This window comes from Lontra canadensis, unplaced genomic scaffold, assembly GCF_010015895.1.
Source record: "Lontra canadensis isolate GAN:19392208 unplaced genomic scaffold, GSC_riverotter_1.0 scaffold25, whole genome shotgun sequence".
NCBI classification, from domain to species: Eukaryota; Metazoa; Chordata; class Mammalia; order Carnivora; family Mustelidae; genus Lontra; species Lontra canadensis.
In genome coordinates, this window is record NW_022631019.1 from 848,275 (window position 1) to 870,890 (window position 22,616).

The 22,616-nt window shown below is 62.8% G+C and overlaps 1 protein-coding gene and 1 long non-coding RNA gene across 2 annotated transcripts in view; one reads left to right on the forward strand and one right to left on the reverse strand.

The window, feature by feature from the left end:
* GABRD (gamma-aminobutyric acid type A receptor subunit delta) lies at positions 1-9,258 on the forward strand. The gene is made up of 9 exons (XM_032863183.1): positions 1-259; positions 4,819-4,931; positions 5,206-5,273; positions 5,369-5,589; positions 6,652-6,734; positions 7,203-7,340; positions 7,964-8,119; positions 8,361-8,572; positions 8,905-9,258. The coding sequence occupies exons 1-9, from the start codon at positions 192-194 to the stop codon at positions 9,202-9,204; spliced, it is 1,359 nt and encodes a 452-aa protein (XP_032719074.1). The 5' UTR covers positions 1-191; the 3' UTR covers positions 9,205-9,258.
* Positions 7,744-22,616, reverse strand: part of LOC116870960 — a 24,204-nt gene continuing 9,331 nt past the window's right edge. Inside the window, exon 3 of the long non-coding RNA XR_004383322.1 lies at positions 7,744-7,866. This is a non-coding gene — a long non-coding RNA (uncharacterized LOC116870960). The remainder of the gene's footprint in view (positions 7,867-22,616) is intronic.

Consider the following 22,616-nt stretch of genomic DNA (forward strand, 5'->3'; position numbering starts at 1 on the left):
GGGGCGGCCCGGTTCGGGGCGGGGCGGGCTCCGGGTTCTGCGCTCCGTCCGCCCTCGCGCCCGCGCCGCGCGCCCTCCCGCTCCCGCCCAGCCTGTGCTGCTACCGCGGCCGCCGGAGAAGCAACTTCTCGAGCGCCCGCGACCGGCGGGACCTCGGCGCCGTCCCCGGTCCAGCGCCGAGCGCCGAGGCCATGGACACGCTGGCCGGGCTGCTGCCCCCGCTCCTGCTGCTCTGCGCGCAGCAGCCCCGCGGCGCCAGGTAAGCGACCCGGGGTCCGCGCTGCTCCCAGGGTCGCCCTCGGCGGGGAGAACCCTCGGGCCTTCATCCCCACCCCCCACGCCTGTCTACCTCCACCCCCGTCTTCATCGCCCCCGTCGACTCCCGTCTTCATGCCCCCGTGTCCACCCCCATCTCCCCGCGAGGACTCTCCTCCTCCCACCCCGTCTCCCCCGCGGGCTCTTTTCCCCGGACTCACCGCGCCGCTGCCCTTGGGGCGCGGGCCGCGGCCACCCCTGCTGCGGGTGCCCCCGGGTGCTGTCCGCCGTCCCGGTGCTGAAGCGGCGCCGCTCGGCTGGACGAGGGCGGCGGAGACGCTCCCAATCCTCCCGGGTGCCCGGGCTCGCTGGGGTCCTCCGCCCCAGAGGCACTTGGCCGGTCCCTGGCTGGCTGGTGCCCTTCCAGGCGCGGGCTGAGCGCTCGGCTCGGCACGAGCTGCAGGCAGGCAGGAAGGAGCGATCCTGAGGACACGGGGGAGGAGGCTGCTCCTTTTCCCCTGGGAGCAGAGCTACACAGACGAGCTTCCGCTGCAGCTAGCAGGGCTGGGGTGGACGAGATGAGGGCTGTGGGTGGTCGTCAGAAAGTTCGGGCTCAGGACACCGGAGTCTCCTTTCCGGGGCCCTTTCAAATGGAATCCACTGAATTCCAGAGTATGCAGGTGGGAAGGAGCCCACTGCCTGGTTGGGGGTGGGGGGGCGCGTAGGGAAGGGAGGTGAGGGGGTGGGGGACATGCAGGACAACTCAGGATTTCTAACTGTTGGGGGAGGGAGGATAGAAGAGGTTAAGAAGAAGGGTCCCCCTGGGCTGTGGCTTCCTCCCTTTGGCCTCAGAGACCAGTAGGGTCCCTTGGTTTGTCTCTTCTCTGGGGACTTGAAATGGGCTCCAGGTAGCCTGGCATCCCATGCATTTATCCTGGTCACCTTCCACAGGAGTTGTGAGGGGACTTTTTGAGGATTATCTTGGTGCAAACGCTGCAGAAAACCAGAACAAGGACAGCCCCCACCCCTCCCCTAGCATTCCAGACTTCTGGACCCTTAGAAACTGGAAAGGGTTGAACATCAGCCTGTGTTTGGGTTATAGACACTCAGGCAGCACATATCAGGGACCTGGAGGGAGATGTGTGGAGTGGGGGGCGGAGCCAGGAAGCTCTGGGTCTGACCACAGTGTGGCCATTGTGCCCAAGACCACAGGCGGAGTTGACTCGACCCCTGCCCTCGGGAGGGCTTTGTTCTTTTATGAAGCTCCATGGTCCTTTTCCCTCCTCCCACTTCAAGGTAACAGGAAGGGCAAAGCACTGAGGCGTGGCCATGGATGTATGTCCTAGAGGCCTGGGCCCAGCTGTGGGCCCAGCACAGCCACGCAGCTGTGATTCCAAAATGTCCCAGCTGCTTCGGATCCCAAAGTCTTAGCCCAAGTTTGACACCAAAGCTCATTGGGTGGCAAAGACTGTTCGCTTTTCCATGAGGTTCATTTATCCTACTTTTGGGGCTTGCGTGTACTTTCCTGCTGGGAAATTCTCCAGACCCTCCCCCACACCCCAAGTCTGGAAGTGCATTATATCGCCTTTCTAAAAACAGAAACATTCTGAACTTTGACCCATATCTGGCTTAGGGTTTGGGTAACGGATGTGTCTGTCTGCGCAGTGAGGCCCCGGGAGGAGAGCCTCTGGGCTTTATGGGCCTTGGGTGGCGACCTTCAGACAGTGTCCTGCTGTCAGTCCCGAGCCTCCTCTCCCAGCTTCTGTGTCCCTCCACTCCGGAAGCCAGGAGGACAGCACCTCCCTTCCCTCGGGCTTGGTCCTCACACCCCGAGCGGAGCATTGTGGGAGGACGGACAGGAGGTGCTTGCTCTGGCCGCTGGACTCAGGGCAGATCCTGGGCTTCCGGGTGGGAGAAGAATTCGGAAAGTGCCTTGTGGCGCTGGTGGGTTGGGCCCAAGTTGTGCCTTCCCTGAGCCTGAGGACCCACTGGTGCAGTGGGTGCCCGAGCTTGCCAGCTGCATACCCTGCGGCCGGCCCCGCTCTGGGCCACTGGCGCCTCCGCGTCCCTGGAAGAGCTCTGCCGGTAGCTCCCGTGCCGGCTCACGGCGCTACTGGTGTGGGCTTCCTCCTCGCCTTGGTAACTGAGGTGTCAGAGCAGCTGGTGCTTCCGTGACAGCAAAGCTGTTGGGGACCGTGGGCTTGTGTGTGCACGGTGAAGAGGACCCCGCTGCCTCGCTCAGCTACACGCACCTTTCCTTGTCCCCAGGGGCACAGACAAGTGACAGGGGTCAGTCGAGGGAGAGAGTCCTGATGGTGCCTGACAGCTAGGTGCAAGCCGCCAGTGTTTTCATGGGGCCTGCTTCATCCCGGGAGTCTGGGCATCTGTCCCTGAGCTTCTCTGTCTGTCTACACAAGGGGAGCCCCCACCCTAGGCCATCGTTGGGTCCAAGGCCATCAGATGAAACAGAACCTCTCTCCCAAGGCACTAGTCAGAGTCTCCACAAGCTTGCCCTGTGCTGAGCTCCCCGCACATGGCCTGTGGACCCAGTCTACCCCTTTAGCTGCCCACCTGAACCATGGGAGGAAAGCAAGGCCCCCACAACCCAGGCTAGCTTGCCGGGCATCCTTCTCGGATGGCCTTTGTCATCTCTTCACGGCTGGAAAAATGAGCGGCCCCTGTCCTAAGTGACAGGTGAGATGGGGCCAGGAGCCTTTCCCCCTCGGACTCCATTAGGGACGGCAAAGGCTAAGAAGTCTGCTGGCGTCCTTCCAGTTCAAGGCGATCTTCAGGGCCAGGGGCTTCCCCACGGTCCTGCCTTCATGCCTGCGAGTGGGCCTGGGACCTGGCCGAGGAAAGTTGCGGCTGCCTGGGCCACTACCCCGAGGCCAGGGAAGGACGGAGTCTCCTGACAGCCTCGTTCCTGGCAGGCTGGCCGCTGCAGCAAGATGGCAGCTGGGGCAGTCCAAAAATAAAACCCAATTCCAGTCCCTTCCTGTCCGATCTTCAGGGTGACCTCTGTTTGTGTGTTTAACTGTGCTTCACTTGGGGCCAGGACTTCATTCAAGTCCTTCTTACACTTCGTTACCAAATCCCTGCCCACCCCTGCTCTGGACCAGGTCGTTGTCCGGAGGGACTGAGGTGGTCCCTGGGGGTAGGTCAGGGTTTGTGAATTTCTTTCGCTAAGGAGCTCTTGGTTCAAATTCAACCTTCTTCAAAGGGCCCGTAGATGAGACAGGGGAGGGGCTGTCCCAGGCAAGCTCTAGACAAGGGACAGGTGTTCTAGAACCCCCTTCCGAGAGTACAGCATGATTACAGAGTAACACATGAGTCCTGTTCTCAAATGCCCTCTTCTCTTCCTGCCTGACTCTGGACAGGCCTTGTCCTCCGGCCGGGGGGCAGGGTATATGAGTTTCCTGGGGCTTCTCTAACAAGTGACCACAAACTGGCGGGGCTTAAGACCATGGACATTTATTCTTTCCCAGCTCTGGAGGCCAGAAGCCCGAGATCAAGTCTGAGGGCAGGGCTGACTCCTTCTGGAAGGTTCTGAGGGAGAACCCATTCCTGGGCTTCTTGGCAGTTTGGGGCCCTCCTGGGGTCCGTGGCACCCCTTGGCTGGGGGCTGTGTCTCTCCAATCTCTGCCTCTGTTGTAACAGGACTTTCTCCCTGTGTGTCTGCTTTCTCTTCTTATAAGGATGCCACTCTTTGGATTAAGGTCACCCTAATCAAGCATAGTATCATCTTAACTAATTACAGCCCAATTTCCAAACACGCTTCCATTCTGAGGTTCTGGGTGGACATGAATTTTGGGCGACACTGTTTACCCCAGGACAGGTGAGCACAAGTAGGGGCGGGCAGGTGGGGTTGCTGGGGAGCCTTTGGCAGTCTGGCGTGTCCCAGCCACACGACGCGGCTCTGCTGGGGCCAAACATGACCAGCACAGGCTGCCAGTGGGACTCCCTTGCGACTCTTGGCATGGCCCCAGCTGCTCTGGGATCAGGCTAAGCTTCAGAAGCACAGGACAAGCTGGGGGGCTCTGGGGCCAGGCCTGGGCCTGCCTGGAAAGGGACAGAGAGCAGGAGGTCAGCTACAGCGTCCCCATGGGCCCTTCGCCTTGCCCTGGGTCAGGGATCTCATCCAACCCCGCCAACACCCCCCACCAGCTTCCTGGTCCCACATCTCTTCTCTCAAGTCACCTCCTGCAGAATGCCTTACCCTCCGAGGCTGGAAGGAGGACCGTGGGCTCGTCAGGCCCTCTGAGGAGATTCAGTGGGCGGTGGGGACTCTGGGACTGGCCACTCTCCTCAGGCCGGTTGTGGAGGGAGGTTGGGGACTCTGCCTGACCCAGCCCGCTCACTCAAGGCCAGGTGGGTAGGAGGCAGCTGAGCAGAGAGGCTGGTGGGGGAGGTGAAGGAATCTTGGGCCCTGCTCCTCCCTGGGGCTCCCCGTTTTTGGCAGGCGCTCCTGGGACTGGCCTGGGGGCGCTTCACGGTAGTCTCCCAGGAAGGACCTAGGTCCCGTCCCTGGCTCCCAGCCTGTGACCAGTGGGCCTTTGTTTCCAGAGCGATGAATGATATTGGGGACTATGTTGGCTCTAACCTGGAGATATCCTGGCTCCCCAACCTGGACGGCTTGATGGAGGGCTATGCTCGCAACTTCCGGCCGGGCATCGGAGGTGAGGGCGGCCGGTGGGGCACGGGTCGACTCCTGCATCCAGCAGCGTGTGCAAGCCTTGCTGGCTCTGGGATGGCTCCCCTGAGGGTGCATCTGCGGTCCCCGAGGAGTGTGTCAGATTTTGACAGCTAGCCCCTCAGGGAGACAGCCAGGAGGCTGGATCTTCTCAGCATTTCATTGCAGACCGTCGCCAACACGGTCCTCCCTGCAAAGCCCTGTCCTGCCTCCCTGGCTTTCAGTGGGTGGAGAGCCTGGCCTCAGCTCCTTCCTTGCAGGGCCCCCTGTGAACGTGGCCCTCGCCATCGAGGTGGCCAGCATCGACCACATCTCGGAGGTGAACATGGTAGGTGCCAGCCACCCTCTGCCGCACCCCTGCCCGGGGCCCCGGGGACAGGAGCCGGGCTGATGGCCAGCGGCCCTCCCTGCCTCCCCCTGCAGGAGTACACCATGACCGTGTTTCTGCACCAGAGCTGGCGGGACAGTAGGCTGGCCTACAACCACACCAACGAGACTCTGGGGCTGGACAGCCGCTTCGTGGACAAGCTGTGGCTCCCAGACACCTTCATTGTGAACGCCAAGTCCGCCTGGTTCCATGACGTGACGGTGGAGAACAAGCTCATCCGGCTGCAGCCGGACGGGGTGATCCTCTACAGCGTCCGGTGAGCCGGGGCCTGTCCCAGCGAGAGGCCCCGCCGGGAGCCAGTGTGTGTGTGGGGGGTCCGGAGCCTCTGGGCACGGCTGAACCCACGGCAGCTGCAGAGGGGCGGCGGGAAGCCCGCAGGTGCAGCTTTTTGGCCAACGCGGTGCCTTTCTGTTTTCTCCGCGGGGGCGAGAGTCACGTGACATGAAATTCACCTATTTCTGTGCAAACGACTCTGCGGCGTCCAGTAGTCTCGCAGTGTTGTGCAAACGTCACCTCCGTCTGATTCCAGAGCGTCTCCTTCCCCGAAAAGGAGACCCCGGGCCCCCAAGCATTCCCTCACCACCCTCCCCCCCGAACCTGCTTTCTGCCCATTCTGCACATCGCACGTCGAGTTGGTCATGCGCGACGTGTCCTCTTGTGTCTGCCTTCCTCCCTTCAGCAGCGTTCCTGGGGTGACCCGTGCTGTGACGTTCATCAGGGTTTTGTCCCTTCTGTGGCTGAGTAGCATTCCATGGCCTGGTGCCCCTCGTGCATTCAGGAGCCCTGGGCGGCCCCACGTGTCGGCCATCGTGGGTCGGGCCGCTGTGAACACGAATGTCCACGCGTTTGTTTCCACACGTGCTTCTGACACGTGCCTTTTAAACACAGCATTAGTTGCCAACAGGAGATTTACGTAAGAGTCTAAATTCTTCTGGAGAGTCGGAACGTTTGGCAACCCCGGCCTCTTCCCACACTGCCCGGGGAGCAGGAACGCCCAGAGGCTGTCCTTCAGCGCAGGTCAGGTGCTCGGGCACCCTTGTCTTCCAAGCCCCCCTCCGGCTTAGCCAAACAGGCATTTGGAAGGACAAACGAAGTGAAGGGAGCCCAGCTGCGATTCCCGAAGGAAGAGGCACGAGTGTCCGTCCGTGGACCGCAGCGGCCCACGCTCCCCCCGGGGCCAGCGTCTCGCCCACAGAGCCCCAGAGGCCACTCGGCCGCCCTCGCGGGAGGGGGCCCCCTGGGTGGGGGGGGGCAAGAGAAGCAGGTGGCGGGCGCCGGCCTGCCTCCCGGAGACCTCACCAGCACGTTGTCTGGGCAGAATCACGTCCACGGTGGCCTGCGACATGGACCTGGCCAAGTACCCCATGGACGAGCAGGAGTGCATGCTGCTCCTGGAGAGCTGTGAGTGCCTCCGGCCAACGGCCGCTCCCGACTCTGCTGGGGGTGGGCAGGGCACTCGCACCATCAGGGACCACTGCGGCTGACCTGGCTCAGGGACGGGAAAGCATCTGGGATGGGCCCCGTGGAGTTGAGGCTGAAGGGAGGGAGCTTGAAGGCCTGAGAGGCCCGGCCCTCGTCCCAGGGGCCAGTGCCTTGCCCGGGACAGGCGGGTGTCGAGCCCAGACGAGGCATGTATCTATAGCACTCGGCCAGCGTGACAGCCGCTGTGGGTCACCCGGAGATGGTGACCTGCCCTGTCCGCCTCCCTGGGTGCTGGGCACGGCCGCGGGCCTTCTCGCCCCTGGCCGGGTCTTCTCGTGCTGTCCCTGTCGCTGCTGCGTCGGGCTCCCCATGGGCACGGGCGCTCCTGCTGGGGGCTGCCGGGGGCAGGGGTACCAGGCGCCGCTGCCCGCCGGGGCTCTCCCGCAGACGGCTACTCGTCCGAGGACGTCGTGTACTACTGGTCGGAGAACCAGGAGCAGATCCACGGGCTCAACGAGCTGCACCTGGCCCAGTTCACCATCACCAGCTACCGCTTCGCCACCGAGCTGAGAAACTTCAAATCCGGTAACGTGGCTTCTCGCAGCTTCTCCCCACGAGCCGACTTGCGGGTTTCTGGCCCCTCTAATGAAGCCGGTAGCTGGCTCTCGGGACCCCCGAGGAGACACTGGAAAACCACGGACGGGCGTAGGCTGCACCCGGGGACTCTGGACACCACAATGTGGACAGCCGTCAGGTTTTCTCGGCCTGTTCCTCTGGCCTTTGCTGCTCCCTGGAGGCAGCAGCCCCTGGGGTTTGGGGAACATGAGGGGCCAGGACGTCAGGGGACATGCCTCCTGGGGCTGCTTTGTCTCCTGGTCCTTCCTGCCCCTTCCCAGCTCCTGCCGCCCGGTCACTGGTGCCAGTGAGCCCAGCTGGCCCTCTCCTTTCGTTTGGCTGTGCCCCGAGGAGGGCCAGGAGAGCTGGGCTGGCCACACGTCTGGGGTAGGAGCCTGGGCCAGTGTGGACCCGGAACCCATCTCCTCTCCTTCCTCTGGGTGGCCCTGCAGGGAGCCGGCCTCCCTCCAGGACTAGAGCCTGGGCAGGGGAGATCCTGGCGAAGGCCGGGGTCTGGGGCTCACAGGGGCCTCTCCACCCGAGCGCCACTGTGTGTGTGAGGCGGGTCCCAACCTGGAGTGCTTCCCCGACAGCCGGCCAGTTCCCCCGGCTCAGCCTGCATTTCCGCCTCCGGAGGAACCGCGGCGTCTACATCATCCAGTCCTACATGCCGTCTGTCCTCCTCGTCGCCATGTCCTGGGTCTCCTTCTGGATCAGCCAAGCAGCGGTGCCGGCCAGGGTGTCTTTAGGTGCGGGGCCCTGACCTTCCTCAGAGGGAGCTGGCTGAAGGGCAGTAGCCCAGAAATAGGACCCCCGCCCTGCCAGCCACGAGCCCAGGTCTCGCCTCCCAGCTCCATGTTCCCAGCTGTCCTGGGCCCGTGGCCAGCCGGGCCAGGTCCGGTCAGAGGAGCCTGACCTGCACTTAGGCTGGGGGTGGGGGCGCAGGGAGATGGCGGGGGCCCCGGCACTGTCACCGCCCCTCCCCAGCAGGTATTACCACGGTGCTCACCATGACCACACTGATGGTCAGCGCCCGCTCCTCCCTCCCGCGGGCCTCGGCCATCAAGGCACTCGATGTGTATTTCTGGATCTGCTATGTCTTCGTGTTTGCCGCCTTGGTGGAGTACGCCTTCGCCCACTTCAATGCTGACTACCGGAAGAAGCAGAAGGCCAAGGTCAAGGTCAAGGAGCAGAAAGCAGAGGTGAGGCTGAGCCTGCTGGCTCCCTCGTGTTCAGGGTCAAGGACAGCCTCCCCACCAGCTCCCAGTGGCCCCCAGTCCCCACTCCCTCTAGCCCCAACACGGAGGGGCAGCATTGCTGGGGCCCCTTGTCCTGGGACCTGCTCAGGACCCTCTGCCCACTGCTGTGGGGAGGTCACTTGCAGCCCCTGGCGCACGAGAGCAGGTCCAGACTCTGGCCCATCCTGCTGCCAGACGCGGGGGGACTTAGGCACTGGCCCAGGCTGGGGTCCTGGTGTGGGGAGCCTGCCCTTGGCTCAGCCCTGTCTGCTACCCCGCCACGCCCCGCCGTGCAGGTGGACGTGAAGAACGCCATCGTGCTCCTCTCCCTATCAGCCGCCGGCGCCACCCAGGAGCTGGCCGTGTCCCGCCGGCACTGCCGCGGGCCTGGGAACCTCATGGGCTCCTACAGGTGTGTGGAGATGGAGACCGGAGAGGCCAAGAAGCAGGGGGCGGGCCGCTCGGGGGGCCAGGGGGGCCTCCGTGCACTTTTCAAGCGCGTTGACGCCGACACCATCGACGTCTATGCCCGCGTGGTGTTCCCGGCGGCCTTCGTGGCCGTCAACGTCCTCTACTGGGCGGCCTACACCATGTGAGGCCAGAGGCGAGGCCTCGCCTGTCCTGGAGCCCACAGCCGCTGGGGAGAGGCGCTTGGGTTGGTCTGCCTGCTCTGCCGGTTTCGAAGGGGGCTAACAACAGCCGCATAAAATGAGAGGAGAGCCTTGGCCTCCCTGAGGACCCCAGACTCTGTCCCCACCGGCTCCTGGAAGACCACCCTGGGGCTCTCCCATGCACCCTTCCTGCGGACCCCTGGCCTGGCTCCTCCTGGACGGCAGACCCGGCCTGACCTAGGGCTGAGCCACACAGGCTCAGGGCCCTGGAGGAACTCTGCGTTTGATTCAAAAAACCATCCCGATTCTAGGCATTTGCTCTGTGGGCCTGGGACCAGGTCCTGGGAGGCTGGGAATGGGCGGGGCTACTTTCTCGGTGAGACGGTGGAGAAGAGCATCCTTGGGCCTTCGGTCCCAGCATGAAATAAAACGAAGCTTTTGGCTGCTGGCTGTGTTCTCTGTCGCTGGGGCTGAGCTGCAGCCGTGACCTCGCTGACTGGAGAGCCGTCCTCTAGCTGTGGGCTCCCTGGGCTCCAGACCGAGGGACTTGGAGCTGTGTCCCCCAGGCGAGCCACGTGGCCACGTCCCTGGGCATTGGCGGGAGGGGCAGAGGTGCAGGGACCTGGAGAGGGTCGAGGAATCAGTCACACCTCACCTTGATCTCTTGGCCCCGTGGCCAGGGTACCACTATGCTGTCTTCTCAGACGTGGTGATAGGTGAAGGGAGGCCACTGAGTCCCCACAAACACCACTCAGCTCCTTCTCATCTCTGCTGCCACCATGGATGTGGGGTGACAAGGTTGCAGCTGGGTGACAGGGGTTGCTGGTCATTGGAGATCTGAATAAGGGGTCCAGATTTTCCGTGGCACCAACACAGAGCATGTCATCACCACGGAAGCTGGCAGGGGGAGGAGCAGTGGTTGCTGCAGAGCTGGGATGGCCGGCTCCCGTGGCCAAGGTCAGCCATGGGCATGCCGTGATGTGGTCAAGGTGGCAGCCAGGCAGCTGCCCAGCTGGCCCCGTAGTGCCCCTCCTGGTGGGCCCCGCAAGCCACCTCAAGGGGAGCATGACGGGGACTAGGCATGAATCAGGTGGTCCTGCCATCTGCCTCTGACACATAATCTGCTCAGGGGTCTGAAGGGCGTTGGCCCATCGGGACAAACCACAACCCAGCCTTAACCCTTCCAGCTCCCCTCCCCCTCCCCCTGCAGCTCCCCTCCCCCTCCCCCTCCAGCTCCCCTCCCCCTCCCCCTCCAGCTCCCCTCCCCCTCCTCCCCCAGCTCCTCCTCCAACTCTGCCCCCAACTCCCCTCCCCCTCCCCCTCCAGCTCCCCTCCCCCTCCCCCTGCAGCTCTCCTCCCCCAGCTCCTCCTCCAACTCTGCCCCCAGCTCCCCCTCCAGCTCCACCTCCAGCTTCACCTGGGCCTTGGCCTCTCCCTCCAGCTCCCCCCACCCAGCTCCAGCTCCTCTAGCTCCAAGGCCCCTCACCTCCTAAACGCCCCTCCGGGTACGGGGCTGCCACTTGTCTGCCGCTGTCAAGGACTGGGCTGCAGAGCTTGGCAGAGTCGTCCCAGGGGGTGGGGCCGGCCAAGGAGCAAGACCTCCAGGACCCAGTGTGACCAGAAGCTGCAAATGGAGTGGACCTGGGGGCAGGCGGAGAGCAGGCGGCTGCCGAGCCGCAGAGCTGGGACCTGGGTTGGCTGGGATCTGGGCCACCTCAGGACAGCAGGGGCTGGTGGGGACAGCCAAGCCTGGCCAGCTCCATAAACAAGGACAGTGATGCCCAAGGGCAGGGGCCCCTTTCTCCCTTGTCCCCTTGGCACCTTGTCTGCGTGATGCCATGCAGGGTCCCTGCCCCCTCCTCCTTGGCGCCTGGAGAACTGCCTGGGGTTGGGTGTTCAAGCCCCAGAAGTGCGCGGAAGCTATCGGGCCGGGCTTAGGGCTGCCCACCCTCCCTAGTCCGGAAGGCAGCTGGGGTCCTGTCCCAGGTCCTGCGTTCGTTCCACCGAGGAAGGCCAGGTAGGGAAGGCTCCATCCCTAGGCCTCCGGGGGTTGTGCAGGTAGGTTCAAGGTTCAGGGAGCTGCTGAGCTCACCTGGGTGCAGGGCCCTGCCCCGCCCCCGCCAGCCTGTCCTCACCTCCCCTGCGGCTTGCCGGCTGCCCTCTTTCTGCTGCACATAACCCACAAGGAGCTATTTAAAGCCGGCCTTTGTGCCTGCCTCGGGCACCCACGCGGCGAGGCCCACCCGGGCAGGAGCCTTCGCCTGATTCCGCAGCAGCGATCACTCCCTCCAGCCTGCAGGCTTCTATTTCTGCCCACATGTTTACAGGGCCAGGAAAGAGGGACGGGAAGGGCTGGTGCTTTTTCAACGTGGAGTTCTATTCCGGTGGTGATGAGATGGGCCGACTGAAGGCCGGGGCGGATCGAGGTTTGCAGCTGAGAGGGGCTGGCTTGGGGAGACGTCAGCAGTTCCTGTGTCAGAGGCATCCGGGCCGGGGAGGGGGGCTGCCTCCGGATGTGCCTCACTGCAGCAGGGACAGTTTTGGGGGCTGGTGGCTGTGTTGTCTCTGGCAGAGGCTGGGACGTCCGTTGCCAACGCAGACTGAGATGCTTCCCTGAGAGCTGGGACGGCTCCTGCCCAAGTCCGGAGGGCTGGGGCAGGCTCTGCAAAGACCTTACTTCCAAATAAGGACTGCGTCGGCATGGAATTGGGGGGGAACACGGTTTAACCCAATTTGGGGGGTGTCCCAGAGGCAGGAGGGGAGGAAGCAGGAAAAGCTGACAAAGTGCTTTACACCTGGGGCTCTCAGGTCCCAGTCCCACTGGGGAGCCTCTGCTCCTGTGCAGCAGAACCTCTGTACCGTCCGTTTGAGGAGTCACGTGCTGGGGCATTTGTCACCCACTGCCACCCCAGGGCCACCTGCCTGCGAGCTGCCGGCAGCCCCGCGGCACCGTGGAAAGTGCTAGAGGGTCCGTGGCACCGGCACCACAGCAGCGGGGAGTCCTCCCAGCAGCACTCACGTCTGCTCAAGACATCGCTGGTTCTCTGAGGCGGTGGTTGTCACAGCGCCCCCACCGACAGCCCTGCTGAGCACGAGAAGCCGCAGTCCGTGCCCACGGCTGCAGGTGATTCTGAGAGTCATGCTGTCCCCCCCGCCCCATCCGTCCCTGCCCAGCACCTCGGCTTGCTTCGGTAGCTGCCTGGCTCAGTGACCGACAGCCTGGTCCTCAGGGCTGAGCCTCAGTCGCCTGGCCCTCGCCGGACCGTGTGTGGCTGCGGTGACCCACTCTGGGCCACGGCTGTGGACGCCCTGAGAGGTGAATCTTGCAGAACCAAAAGGCAAGCAACTCGGGTTTCCAGCCGCCAGAGGATTCCACTCGCCGGCACTCCTGACAGGCACTCAAGTGGGCAGGAGGCACAACAGTCTGCGGTCACCTGGCCCAACGTATCAGACCGTTGCATCCGTGAGCCCAGGCCGACGTGGCTTCCCCTCTGTCACGTGGCTCTAGGGACCCCAGCCCCACATGAGATCACAGATTCCAGAGGAGGGGGAGGCGTTGAAGCCATGGGATTGCTGACCCGATCACCTGGGCCACTTTTTATGCAACTTTTTGACCCTCGAGGCTCGCTTGATCCTAAGCCAGGTGATGCCTTTCCATGGTCTGTGCCTGTGGACTGTACCCACTTAGCAATGCCCGTGGCAGGCAGCTCTGGGTGCACCTCTGCTCCATGTCCCATGGCCAGGTGCCGTGGTCATGGTCTCATCTTGGGGCAAATGGTTCTCGGGTGTGGCCTTGCTGCAGAATCCCAAGGGCACTTCTACACACCTTCCAACAGGGGCTTGGCGGAGACCCACCACAGGCCCCTCGAGCCCCGTTGGACTTCCGACCACAAGAGACAGGAAAGCTGGTGCCCAGCCTGGCCCTGTTGTCCACACCAGCAGACTGACCTGGAGCGTGAAAGGTCTCCACTCCCAAGTTCCTTATCTTTGAGGTTGGCCTTGACACCTGTGCGTCCCCAGGGAAGGCAGCGTCCTTCTGAGTCAGTCTCTTTGCGGGTGGATGAGGGCAGCTGCCAGCCATGGCCGGCTGTTCTCCTTCGTGGGACAGGGCAACACCAACGGACCCTGATGTTGTCAAATAAGTCTACCCGTGAGGAACTTGGGGACTGGGGATGGCCCCGAACGTGTCCACAGACCTGCTGAACTGAGGGGAACGTGGGCCAGGACCCCCTTTACCCTTGACCTCTCTAAGCCTTCATGCTACCTGGGGGCCAGTTTCGACATTCTCTTGGCATCATCATCAACTCAGACCCTGTATCCAAAAGTGCTAAAAACTGCGGGCATCCTCGCCTGGGGGGCTCAGTCGGCGAAGCAACTGCCTTAGACTCAGGTCATGATCCCGGGGTCCTGGGATTGAGTCCCACATCGGGCTCCTTGCTCTGCTGGGAACCTGCTTCTCCCTCTGCCTGCCCTGCCTGCCACTCCCCCTGCTTGTGCTCTCTCTCTCTCTGTCAAATAAATAAATAAAATCTTAAAAACAAAAACAAAAACAGAAAACTTTGGGTGTCCTTTGTCCAGAGTGAGTCCCCCTGGATGGCAGCAGGAAATGCTGGGGGAACCGGTATCATGGACGCATGTGTGGTCACGTAGAGCTCCTCCGGGGGCGACCGAGCCTCTCGTGCACGACAGGGGTCGGGATGGCAGAACAGGCTCGTGATTCCTGCCGTGGCCGCTGGCATCAGCCTTCCGCGTTCCAGCACTCGGTCGTGCCCGCTCACACACATCGAGCCCCAGTCCGCTGCTCGTCCATCCACCCAGGGCCACCACAGTCCACAGAGTCCCACAGGTGCCTGGTTTCCTTCCGGACCCTCTTCCCATCACTGTAATGGCCCCCCTGGGGGCTGTGATGATTCCTTCTCCTGCTGCAGCTCCCGTGGTGGCTTTCCTCCTGTCAACACTGGCCAGGCAGATGGGCCGCCGCTGACCTTCTCGACGATGCCGGCACCCTTTCCTGTTGTTTCCGTGAAAGGCGCGTCTTCCAGGCCCCCCTCAGGACCCAGTGAGCTGGTGGTCCCCGTGGCCGCATGCCCCCGCCCCAACGTTAGCCCATTCCGCATACTCTTCCAAAGCTGTCTCGGTGTCGCAGGCACCATGGCGTCCCAGCCTCAGAGAGGATCCCCGAGGGGGTTAGGGCCGGCTCCACTCTGCTGGCTGTTAATGCTTAGTTAGCGGTAAATGCCCCCATATCAGTAAACTCTCCTCTGCGCGGCTTTCCATGCCACACCCCCGTCCAACCGTCTTCAGACCTGCTCTGGGATCGACCTCAGGTTCCTGCTGGTACCGATCAGCCAGGAGCACAGTCCTTCGGTAGGTGGCGGCGGGGGGGCGCTCTTCCCTCCGGTGTGGTCCTCAGCATCCCTGCTCAGACCGAGCTTGGGCCCAGCTGTTTGTCTGGATGCTGGGAGGAAGGGGGCAGATTCTGGGACAGACAAGTATAATGGGTTGAAAGGTTTGTGAAATCCTCATCCCTGGGACCTGCGAGTGTGATGCTTTTTGGAAATAGGGTCTCGGAGATGTGAGTAAGAAGACGGAGGTTAAGGGGAGGGCATACTGAGTGAGGATGGGTCCGACATCCAGCCCCTGGTGTCCCGTATGTGGGGACATGCGGAGGGACCCAGAGAAGACTGTGTGAAGACAAAAGCGGAGATGGGAGTGATGTATGTAGGAGCCCTGAGGAGGGCCAGCACTCCCGGAAGCTGGAGAGAGGCAAGGAGCAGATGGCCCCTGTCACCTCCAGGAAGACCCTGCCTGCTGGCACTGAGGTCTGACTCCGGGCCTCCAGCCTGGGACACGGTGAAGTCCTGTGGCCTAAGCCCCGTGGTCTGTGGTCACTTGTTACAGCAGTGAAGGGAACTAACACAGCAGGAGTCACTTTCCAAGGTCTCTGCCTTGGATGAGGTATTTCCTGTGACTCCAGACAAGGCAAACCTCCCTCCACAAACAAATGGAACATGGAATGGGAGGACAAGATTCCCAGGTGAACTTGCTTGCAATGACCCCAAACCTGGCCTCAGCCGTACACATTCCGAGCACAGGGGACCAGTCAAGTCCACCCCTCACTCATCCCTCACTTATGACTGTGCCCTCAGCCTAACGGTCGGACCAGCCACCCTCCGGTGGAGGCAGCCAGGCTTCCTTAGATGCCGGGGGGAGGCCACCCTGGTTCTCCACCCCCCACGGCGAAGGCTCTGCAAACTGGCTAGCACTCCACTTTTCCCCAGCAGGTGCCCTCGCCATCATCTAGTGAGGGAGCCAACCCCACACTCACGCCCAGGGCACTTCTATGCCTGTGGCCACCTGCAAAGGGGCCCAGGAGGTAGCCATGTGCCAGTGGGGAGCGACGGCAAGGAGGAAAAGGCCAGGGACCCCATGTTCCTGAGCTGGCTGGGTGCTGGGGGCTGCTCACGCGGACGGCGGACGGATGGGTGTATTGTCTGCTCCCCCTGGAGATCCCTGAGGACCCATAGAGAACCACCTTCCAAGGGTCGATTCCCATGCCCCAGTGCTTGACGCTTGTCCACAGTGAGAGTCCCTTCCCACCCTCTCAGGCGGCCCTTGGCCGAGCAGGTCAGAGAGGGTCCTGGGGCAGAACAGAGATGGGGACAAGGAGAGCTTTCGTGATAAGACACTGCCCGTGTGCTTGGGCACTGCCCACCCTGCTGCTCTGAAATTAGAGGCAAGGCCAGGGACATGGCCCGGGGCCCTGGAAGCGTCTATGACGGAGAAGCTAGGGGTTTCGGTGTGAGAGATGCAGCCGCTGGAGTGGTGACCCGTGCGCGCTGCCCTCTTCCGCCCTTCCGAGCACGACTCCACTCGTCGAGAAGTCCTGTCCTATGGTTGCTAGCAGCGTGGGCTCTGAACGGACGCTTGGTCTGCATGCGCTCGGGCAAGCTACTCCCCAGCCCAGGACCCCCACATCCTCTTCTGCAGAGTGGGGCGGTGGCGCACGGACGGCTGCGGGAATTAGCTGGCCCTGTCAGTAACAAGAAGCACTTAGAACGGTGCCTGGGGCTCCCACCACTCGCTGTGTGCTGTTTCCGGATACTGGTTGGCCCAGGGCACCCCCTGCCTGGTTGGGCCGGGGATTAGCCTTGTTGAAGAAGAAATGCAAAAAGAAGGCCACAGTCAGTATTTGGGTTTAGATATTCAAAATAGGGTTTGCAGCCTGAACAGAGCCTCACAACCCTGGCTGTGCCTTGGAAATTTCCCAAACTCCTTCAGCTCCCAGTGGACGCAGGGAGGGCGATTCTAGGAGACTCAGATCTTCTCCTCAGTGTGGTGTAGTGCAGGCCCCAAGGTCAGCTGTCCTGGGGGTGGGCGGGGAGGAGGAGGACCAATCCCGAGAAGTGGGGAAAGCTCAGGTCTCCTGGCCTTGGGGGGCTGCAGGAAGCAAGCATACAGGGGGAGGAGGGAGGGGCACCCACAGGCTCACGGGAGCTCCGGGCACTCCCAGCTCCAGGTTCAGTGACTTCACACGGTGGAATCTGGTAAACACGGTAACTGGTGCTTTGATTTTTCAGACAGCTGGTTTACCAGGGTGGCCACACGCAGAGCACGGACAGTCATCAAGGGCCCTCCTGCCCCCTGCAGCTCCTACTCCTGAACTCAGCAAAGTTCAGAGGGGGGCATGGTGGGGTCAGACGGGGGACAGGCCAGGCAGGTTTTCCAGCCTGCTCTCTGGAGCCTCTGGGGTGCCTGCCCTGGGAGCACTGAGTCTGGGGGGGTGACCCTAGCACAGACGCTGGAGCGCTACCTGGGCCGAGGCGGAGGCTTGGAAGCGACTCTTCTGGGCAGCCTGCGGGGCCCTGCCAGGTCAGGAAGCAGCATTCCAAATTCCCACCGGGACACAGTTTTCCACAAGCTTCTCTGTTTCTGCACATCCTTATTGGCAAGATGCCAAGTGCCTTTTGTTCTGGGCTGTCTCTTCTAGGAGGTTTGTTGAACAAACAGTTTGGAATTCTCTCTCATTCAAGAAAGGGCAGGGTGTTTTCTGTCCATTATGGAATATCTGGGTCCTCTGAGCTCAGAGTTTGATTCCTGTCCTGGAACCCACTGCATGTATAGTGCCCGCCTGGGTCCCCCTCCTGTGGGATGCAGGGGCAAGCAGGCCAGTGCAGATTCAGTGACGTTTGCACCACTCTCTGTGCGGGGAGCAGTAAGTCCTTTGTCTCCGAACCAGGACTCTCCTATCTTCTGACAGCCTCTGCACAACGGAGGGGATCACTGTCCCAGAAAGTTCCTCAGCCGTGGCTGCAGACAGGATGCCCCGGTCAGAGCTGGCTACTCTCGCCTTGCAAGCACAGGCCAGCCCAGTGAGGGTCTCAGGACCCCCTCAGGCCACCGCCGTGAGTTCACACCAGTCCCTTCCCATGGCTCCCAGACACGTCTCTGGAGGGAGGCGAGTCCATAGAAATGGTGGAGACGGGACAGAACCTAGAAGGCCTGTGTGCACAGGGCTTGTGAGGAAGACCAGAGAAGGAGGAAAAGGCACAGAAGCCACATGCTCTCCCCTCCAGGTTAGGGGGCTTCTGAGGTGAAACTTCCCCTGCTAAGTCTCCACAGGAGGGGCCGAGAGCTGCCCCAGGCTACCCTGGAAGGGCCACGACAGCGACAGAAACTTCTTGCCCTTTCCTGAGAGCCGAGTCAGGACCCTGCCCTCCCCGATCATCCCCCACTCACAGGGGAAGAACCTGCAGCCCAGCAATCGGGCCGCTTCCCCGTGTCCTGTGCCTCCCAGGCTAGTGGCTCCTGAGCCAGGCTACCAGGTTCCACCCCAAAAGGGCCTCACCACTGCATGTCGCACTCCATTTTAAAACCCCTGGCAGCCCCTCCTTCCAGACTCCTGTCAGGATGGCCCCTCTCCCAGTGGGCCCAGGCGCACAAGCATCTGGATGGCCACAGTCTTCACATCCTTTGCCTGGGATGCCCTATGTTTCCCTCCATGCCGAGGACACCCCCAGGCACGACCCTGGAGCGTCTGCTGACCACCAGCAGTCCCAGGAACAGTCAGGCCCCCTGGGCGGCTGCACCTGGAGGCTGGTCCCCTCAGAGCAACCTTGAAGACACAGCTCTTGGGGCTCCCCAGAGGTGCTGAGGCGAGGAGGTAGACAGGTGTGCCGAGGCACTGGGGTACCTGCTGGGGATGCCTGTCTGGTGCCACTTCTCACAAAGCCACGGCCCTTCCCCCAGGTGAGTGTGGCAGAAATTAGATGAGGTCCCTGCCTGAGAGCAGTTTGTCAACCTCGGCTGTCCTGCCCAAGGAAGGGTCACTGGGGTTGGCAGGGGTGTCAGGGGTCAGCGAGGGTTGCATGTCACCTCTGGGGATGGCTGCCTGGGCCTTGCCCATGCGAGGCTGATGACTGTGGGTGACAAGGTCTCAGGGAATCTTTCCCAGCTTGGGGATGCTGGGGTGCTTTCCAACAAGACAGTGCCTGCTCACAGCCAGGCTGCCGGGCCATCTGCTGGTTCGCCCGGGCCACCGGCAGGGGTCTGGCCTCCTTCTGTCCCAGCAGAGCCACTCCTGCCTGGCCCGAGTGAGCATGAGCCCACGCGTGCATGTGTCTGTGTGCAAAATTAGCTCTCAAAGGTCACTGCGGACTCCACTCTGCAGCCGGCCGTCTCACATACCACCCTCGGTCCTGCAGCTCTCAGGACAGATGTCGGGGACGCCAGGTGTTTTCTGGGACACACAGATGTTTGCGTATCCACTTTGTTCTTCACAGTGGATTTCCAGAAGTGGAATGATGAGACCCGAAGGCTTGGGATGCTTGTCGTCACCTTGCTTTCTAGAAGGCGGTTCCGGCTGCACCTCCTCCCAGTCCCTTCCCAGGGCAGGGTGACTGGATACCATCTCAGTCTGGAAGCCTGACCCTGGGGCAGTGTATACAAAATACCAGGCTCTGGGGCCCACTGAGGCCCCAATCTCAGTCTTCGAGTAAAAGGCAAAGAAGACTGTGGAGGGCGGGCTCAGCACAGTGGAGGCACCATGCCCAGTGCGCCCCGGACACCCGTGGCTGGGTGTGGACAGGCTCCGGTCTGCAGACAAGGGTTCAGCCAAGCCGCTGGGGGCCTGTCTCGCTCTGTCCCTGTGTCTCCCTGTGACGCTTCTAGTTAACTACTGTTTTCTTGTGGCTAAAATAGCGCCCACACGCAGCCCCCACGGGGTGGCATTGCCATGGTGACCGTGGTTTTGGGTGCTGCTTCCTCAGACGCGTCTCAGGCTTGCTCGGGGTTTTAAATATAGTCCCGGGCAGCTGCGGAGAATGAAAGCGGGACAGACTCCATGTTCCAGAGGGGAAGGGCCTTTCCCTCCTCAGTGCCCCGGCCCCGCTTGTCCCGGGCCCTAAGGAGAAGAGCTGCGCTCCGTAGACACATCCAGCGGGAGGGAGGCGCGCAGCGCGGCCATCCTGGCCGTGCACCTGGCGGGCCCTGCGACCCCGAGGAAGCCGGGGGCCACCCAGACCCTCGGTGTCCCCTTTCGGGGAAGGGGCCCATGATACCCACGTCCTAGGGGTCCTCCCAGGGGCGGGGGGGGACTCTGGAGTGCGGGTGCCTCGCTGTCCCCGCTCGTGCGAGGGGCCGGGGCGACTGCTGATCCCCGGGCGGCCTTGGGTCGGAGGGTCTGAGCTGCTCCCGCGCTCCTGAGCCGCCCCGCCTCCGCCGGACACGGCCGTGCCCTCCCCGCACCAGGGCGCGCGCGCGCGCGCGCGCGCACACACACACACACACACACACACACACACGCGCACTCGCGCGCACGCGCATACGCGGGGGCCCCCACGGAGGCGCCCCACGGGCGCGCGCAGGCGCAGCAGAACCCGCGCGCCAGGCCCGGGGACCGTTTACTCTAACCGACGACCTCGCCGCGGACGGGGACTGCGGGGGGCGGAGCGGGCGCCTCAACCCGCTGGGGCCGGGCCGCGTCCGGGGCGGGGCGGGGCGGGGCGGGGGGCGGGGCCTCCCCGGATGCCCTCCGCCCACAGCACCGCCCACCGGGGCTCCCGGCCGCGTCCCTCCGGCGCCCTCTGCTGGGCCAGCGCGGCACTGCGCGGACGCGGGAGGCCGGGGGCTGCCAGCACCTGCGCCCAGACGCCCGCGTGCAGAGCCCCCCGCGGTGATGCACGCTGTGCTCACGTGTCGGCGGCGCCCGGAGCGAGGAACCCTCACCCCCGTCCTGCAGCAGCGCCACGCCGGCTCACAGGCCATGGTGAGCTTGGAGCAGATGGGGACAAAGTGCTCGCCGGCACGCACATGTGCACGAATGCCTCTGACACACCCTTACCGAGACACGCGCACACGCGAGACACAGACGCACGTGAGGGTCCTCCCACAACACACACAGACACATACGGAGACAGACGCACACCCAGGCCCAGAAGCCCACGGAGATGAAGACCGCTCTCCCTCTCCTTCTGGGCGGGACCTTGGCAAGGGAACCGAGACCTTTTCTGGAGCTCCCAGGGCCCCGTCGCTGGCTTCCCCTCCCTTCTTAACGCAGCCCTAGAGGCCCCTTGGGGTCTGTTCCAGCAGCTTCTGCGGCCTCGCCCTGACACCTCCAGACACCCTCCCCCCTGGGGCCACAGAGCCTGTGCAGGAGCCACCCAGCCTGCCTGTCTTGCTCTCCTGCCTCACAGCACACATCCCCATCCCATCCCCAGGCTCTCTCCCGGGGACCTGGTCAGACCCTGCTCTCCCTACGAGCTGCCACATCTGTGTGACCAGTAACGGGCGCCCACCTCCCCACCGGTGTGCGGTTTCCATGACAGAGCCGGCGCATCTGGCAGAATCCGCCCCAGCATCTCAGCACCCAGCAGGCCCGTGCTCAGCACCCACTGCACACATTAATGGGCGAGGGAAGGGAATGTTGTCTCCTGAACCAGTTTTTCCAAATCCCGTCCTCTATGACAAAGAAAGGAAACGCCTGCTGCCCTTCCCCTCTCCCAGCTGTGTGCGAGCACACGCCCCGGGCTTCCGGAGCCTGTGGTGGTCCTCACTGCCTGGGGCAGTCTCACACCAGGCGGGAGGCCCCGATAGCCACCTCCTTCTAGACAGTCCCAAGGGGACACTGATGCAGTCCGTGGGGTCTGATGAGGAAGGCAGGCCCCTGGGTGGGGTTCTGCAGGGAGGTCTTTTCGGGAGGGACCCCCACCGAGGCCTTTGCTTGTGTCTGATGAGTCTCACGGAGCTTAAACTCCACCTGGCTTTCACCCCACCCCTAAAACATCTCGATGTCATTTGAAAGCACCCTCATAAAGAACATTCATGGGAGGAAATCAGAGGCCAAGCTAAGTGGGGCCTGGCCACCCTCCTCCCCAACCAGCGCCGCTCTGGGGTCCCAGGCGACAAGGGAGGGATGACCTCCCTGTGGGGTTTGTCGGGAGAGGAGGGAGGCAGGGCTGCTGAGGTGTCTCCTGACCCCCTGCTGTGACGTTGCAGACTTACAGCGAGCCTCTATCACTTTAATAATCCCTTTTTAAAAGCCCACACCTTTGTGTTTTTTTTCATTTTGGAAATAATAAGTGTCATTATGAAGGCATATGAGGCGCTGACAGGGAGAGCTGGGAAACAGAAGCTGCTGAGAGCTGGAAGGGACCTGTCCTTAGCCCCAGGGACTTTGGCAGGTCTGTCCTTGGGCGACCAAGTCCACCCGCCTTCCCCCTCCCCATCCCCTCACTTGGCAGACTGGGGAGGCAGTAGTCCTGTCCAGGGCCCCTCACCACATGGCCCGGCTTGGCATTCCTGAGGGATGTCTGCTTATTCATTCCCTCCCTCATTCATTCCGTGATGGGCCAGACACTCAGACACCATGGGGACACAGCAGGGACCTACGCTGACTGGGTCCCAACCCCTGTCACGTGGGGAGCGGGGAGTGGTTGGAAAATCTGGGGACAAACACCTGTGCCTGTTGCCAGGGCTTGGCGGCCTGCGGGGCCACCTGCTGGCCGGTCCGGACCGCGCCCTCTACTCTTGAGGCCCTAACGGGGTGCGGGGGGAGTGCGGAGGCTGCCCACCCTCTGGAGACTGTCCACAGGCCTGGTGGCAGGGGGTACCCATTGTTTTGCAGAGCTGTTTTGGGGGGAGGATGCAAAAGCCAAAGTCCTCCACGTCCCAGGGGCCACAGGTAAGTTTTCTGGGCACTGCACATGACCCATGTGCCCTCACCCGGGCCTGGGACAGGATGCATAAGAAACTCGGGTTAGACCCTTCCCCTGGCCCTCCTCCTGGAATAGGCCTCTCCCCCGCAACCCTCATGGAGAGCAGAGCTCCCCCCCACACACACCTGGCCCTCAAACCCTGCAGCTTCAGGCTCGGCCCCGCCCCCCACCATCTTCCCTCCC

What these genes read in the sequence shown, in the direction of transcription:
- GABRD (XM_032863183.1), top strand. Translation starts at nt 192, where the DNA reads ATGGACACGCTGGCCGGGCTGCTGCCCCCGCTCCTGCTGCTCTGCGCG. An exon ending in CAGCAGCCCCGCGGCGCCAG is followed by an intron (nt 260 to 4,818) that starts GTAAGCGACCCG and finishes CTTTGTTTCCAG; the next exon opens with AGCGATGAATGATATTGGGG. An exon ending in CTTCCGGCCGGGCATCGGAG is followed by an intron (nt 4,932 to 5,205) that starts GTGAGGGCGGCC and finishes CCTTCCTTGCAG; the next exon opens with GGCCCCCTGTGAACGTGGCC.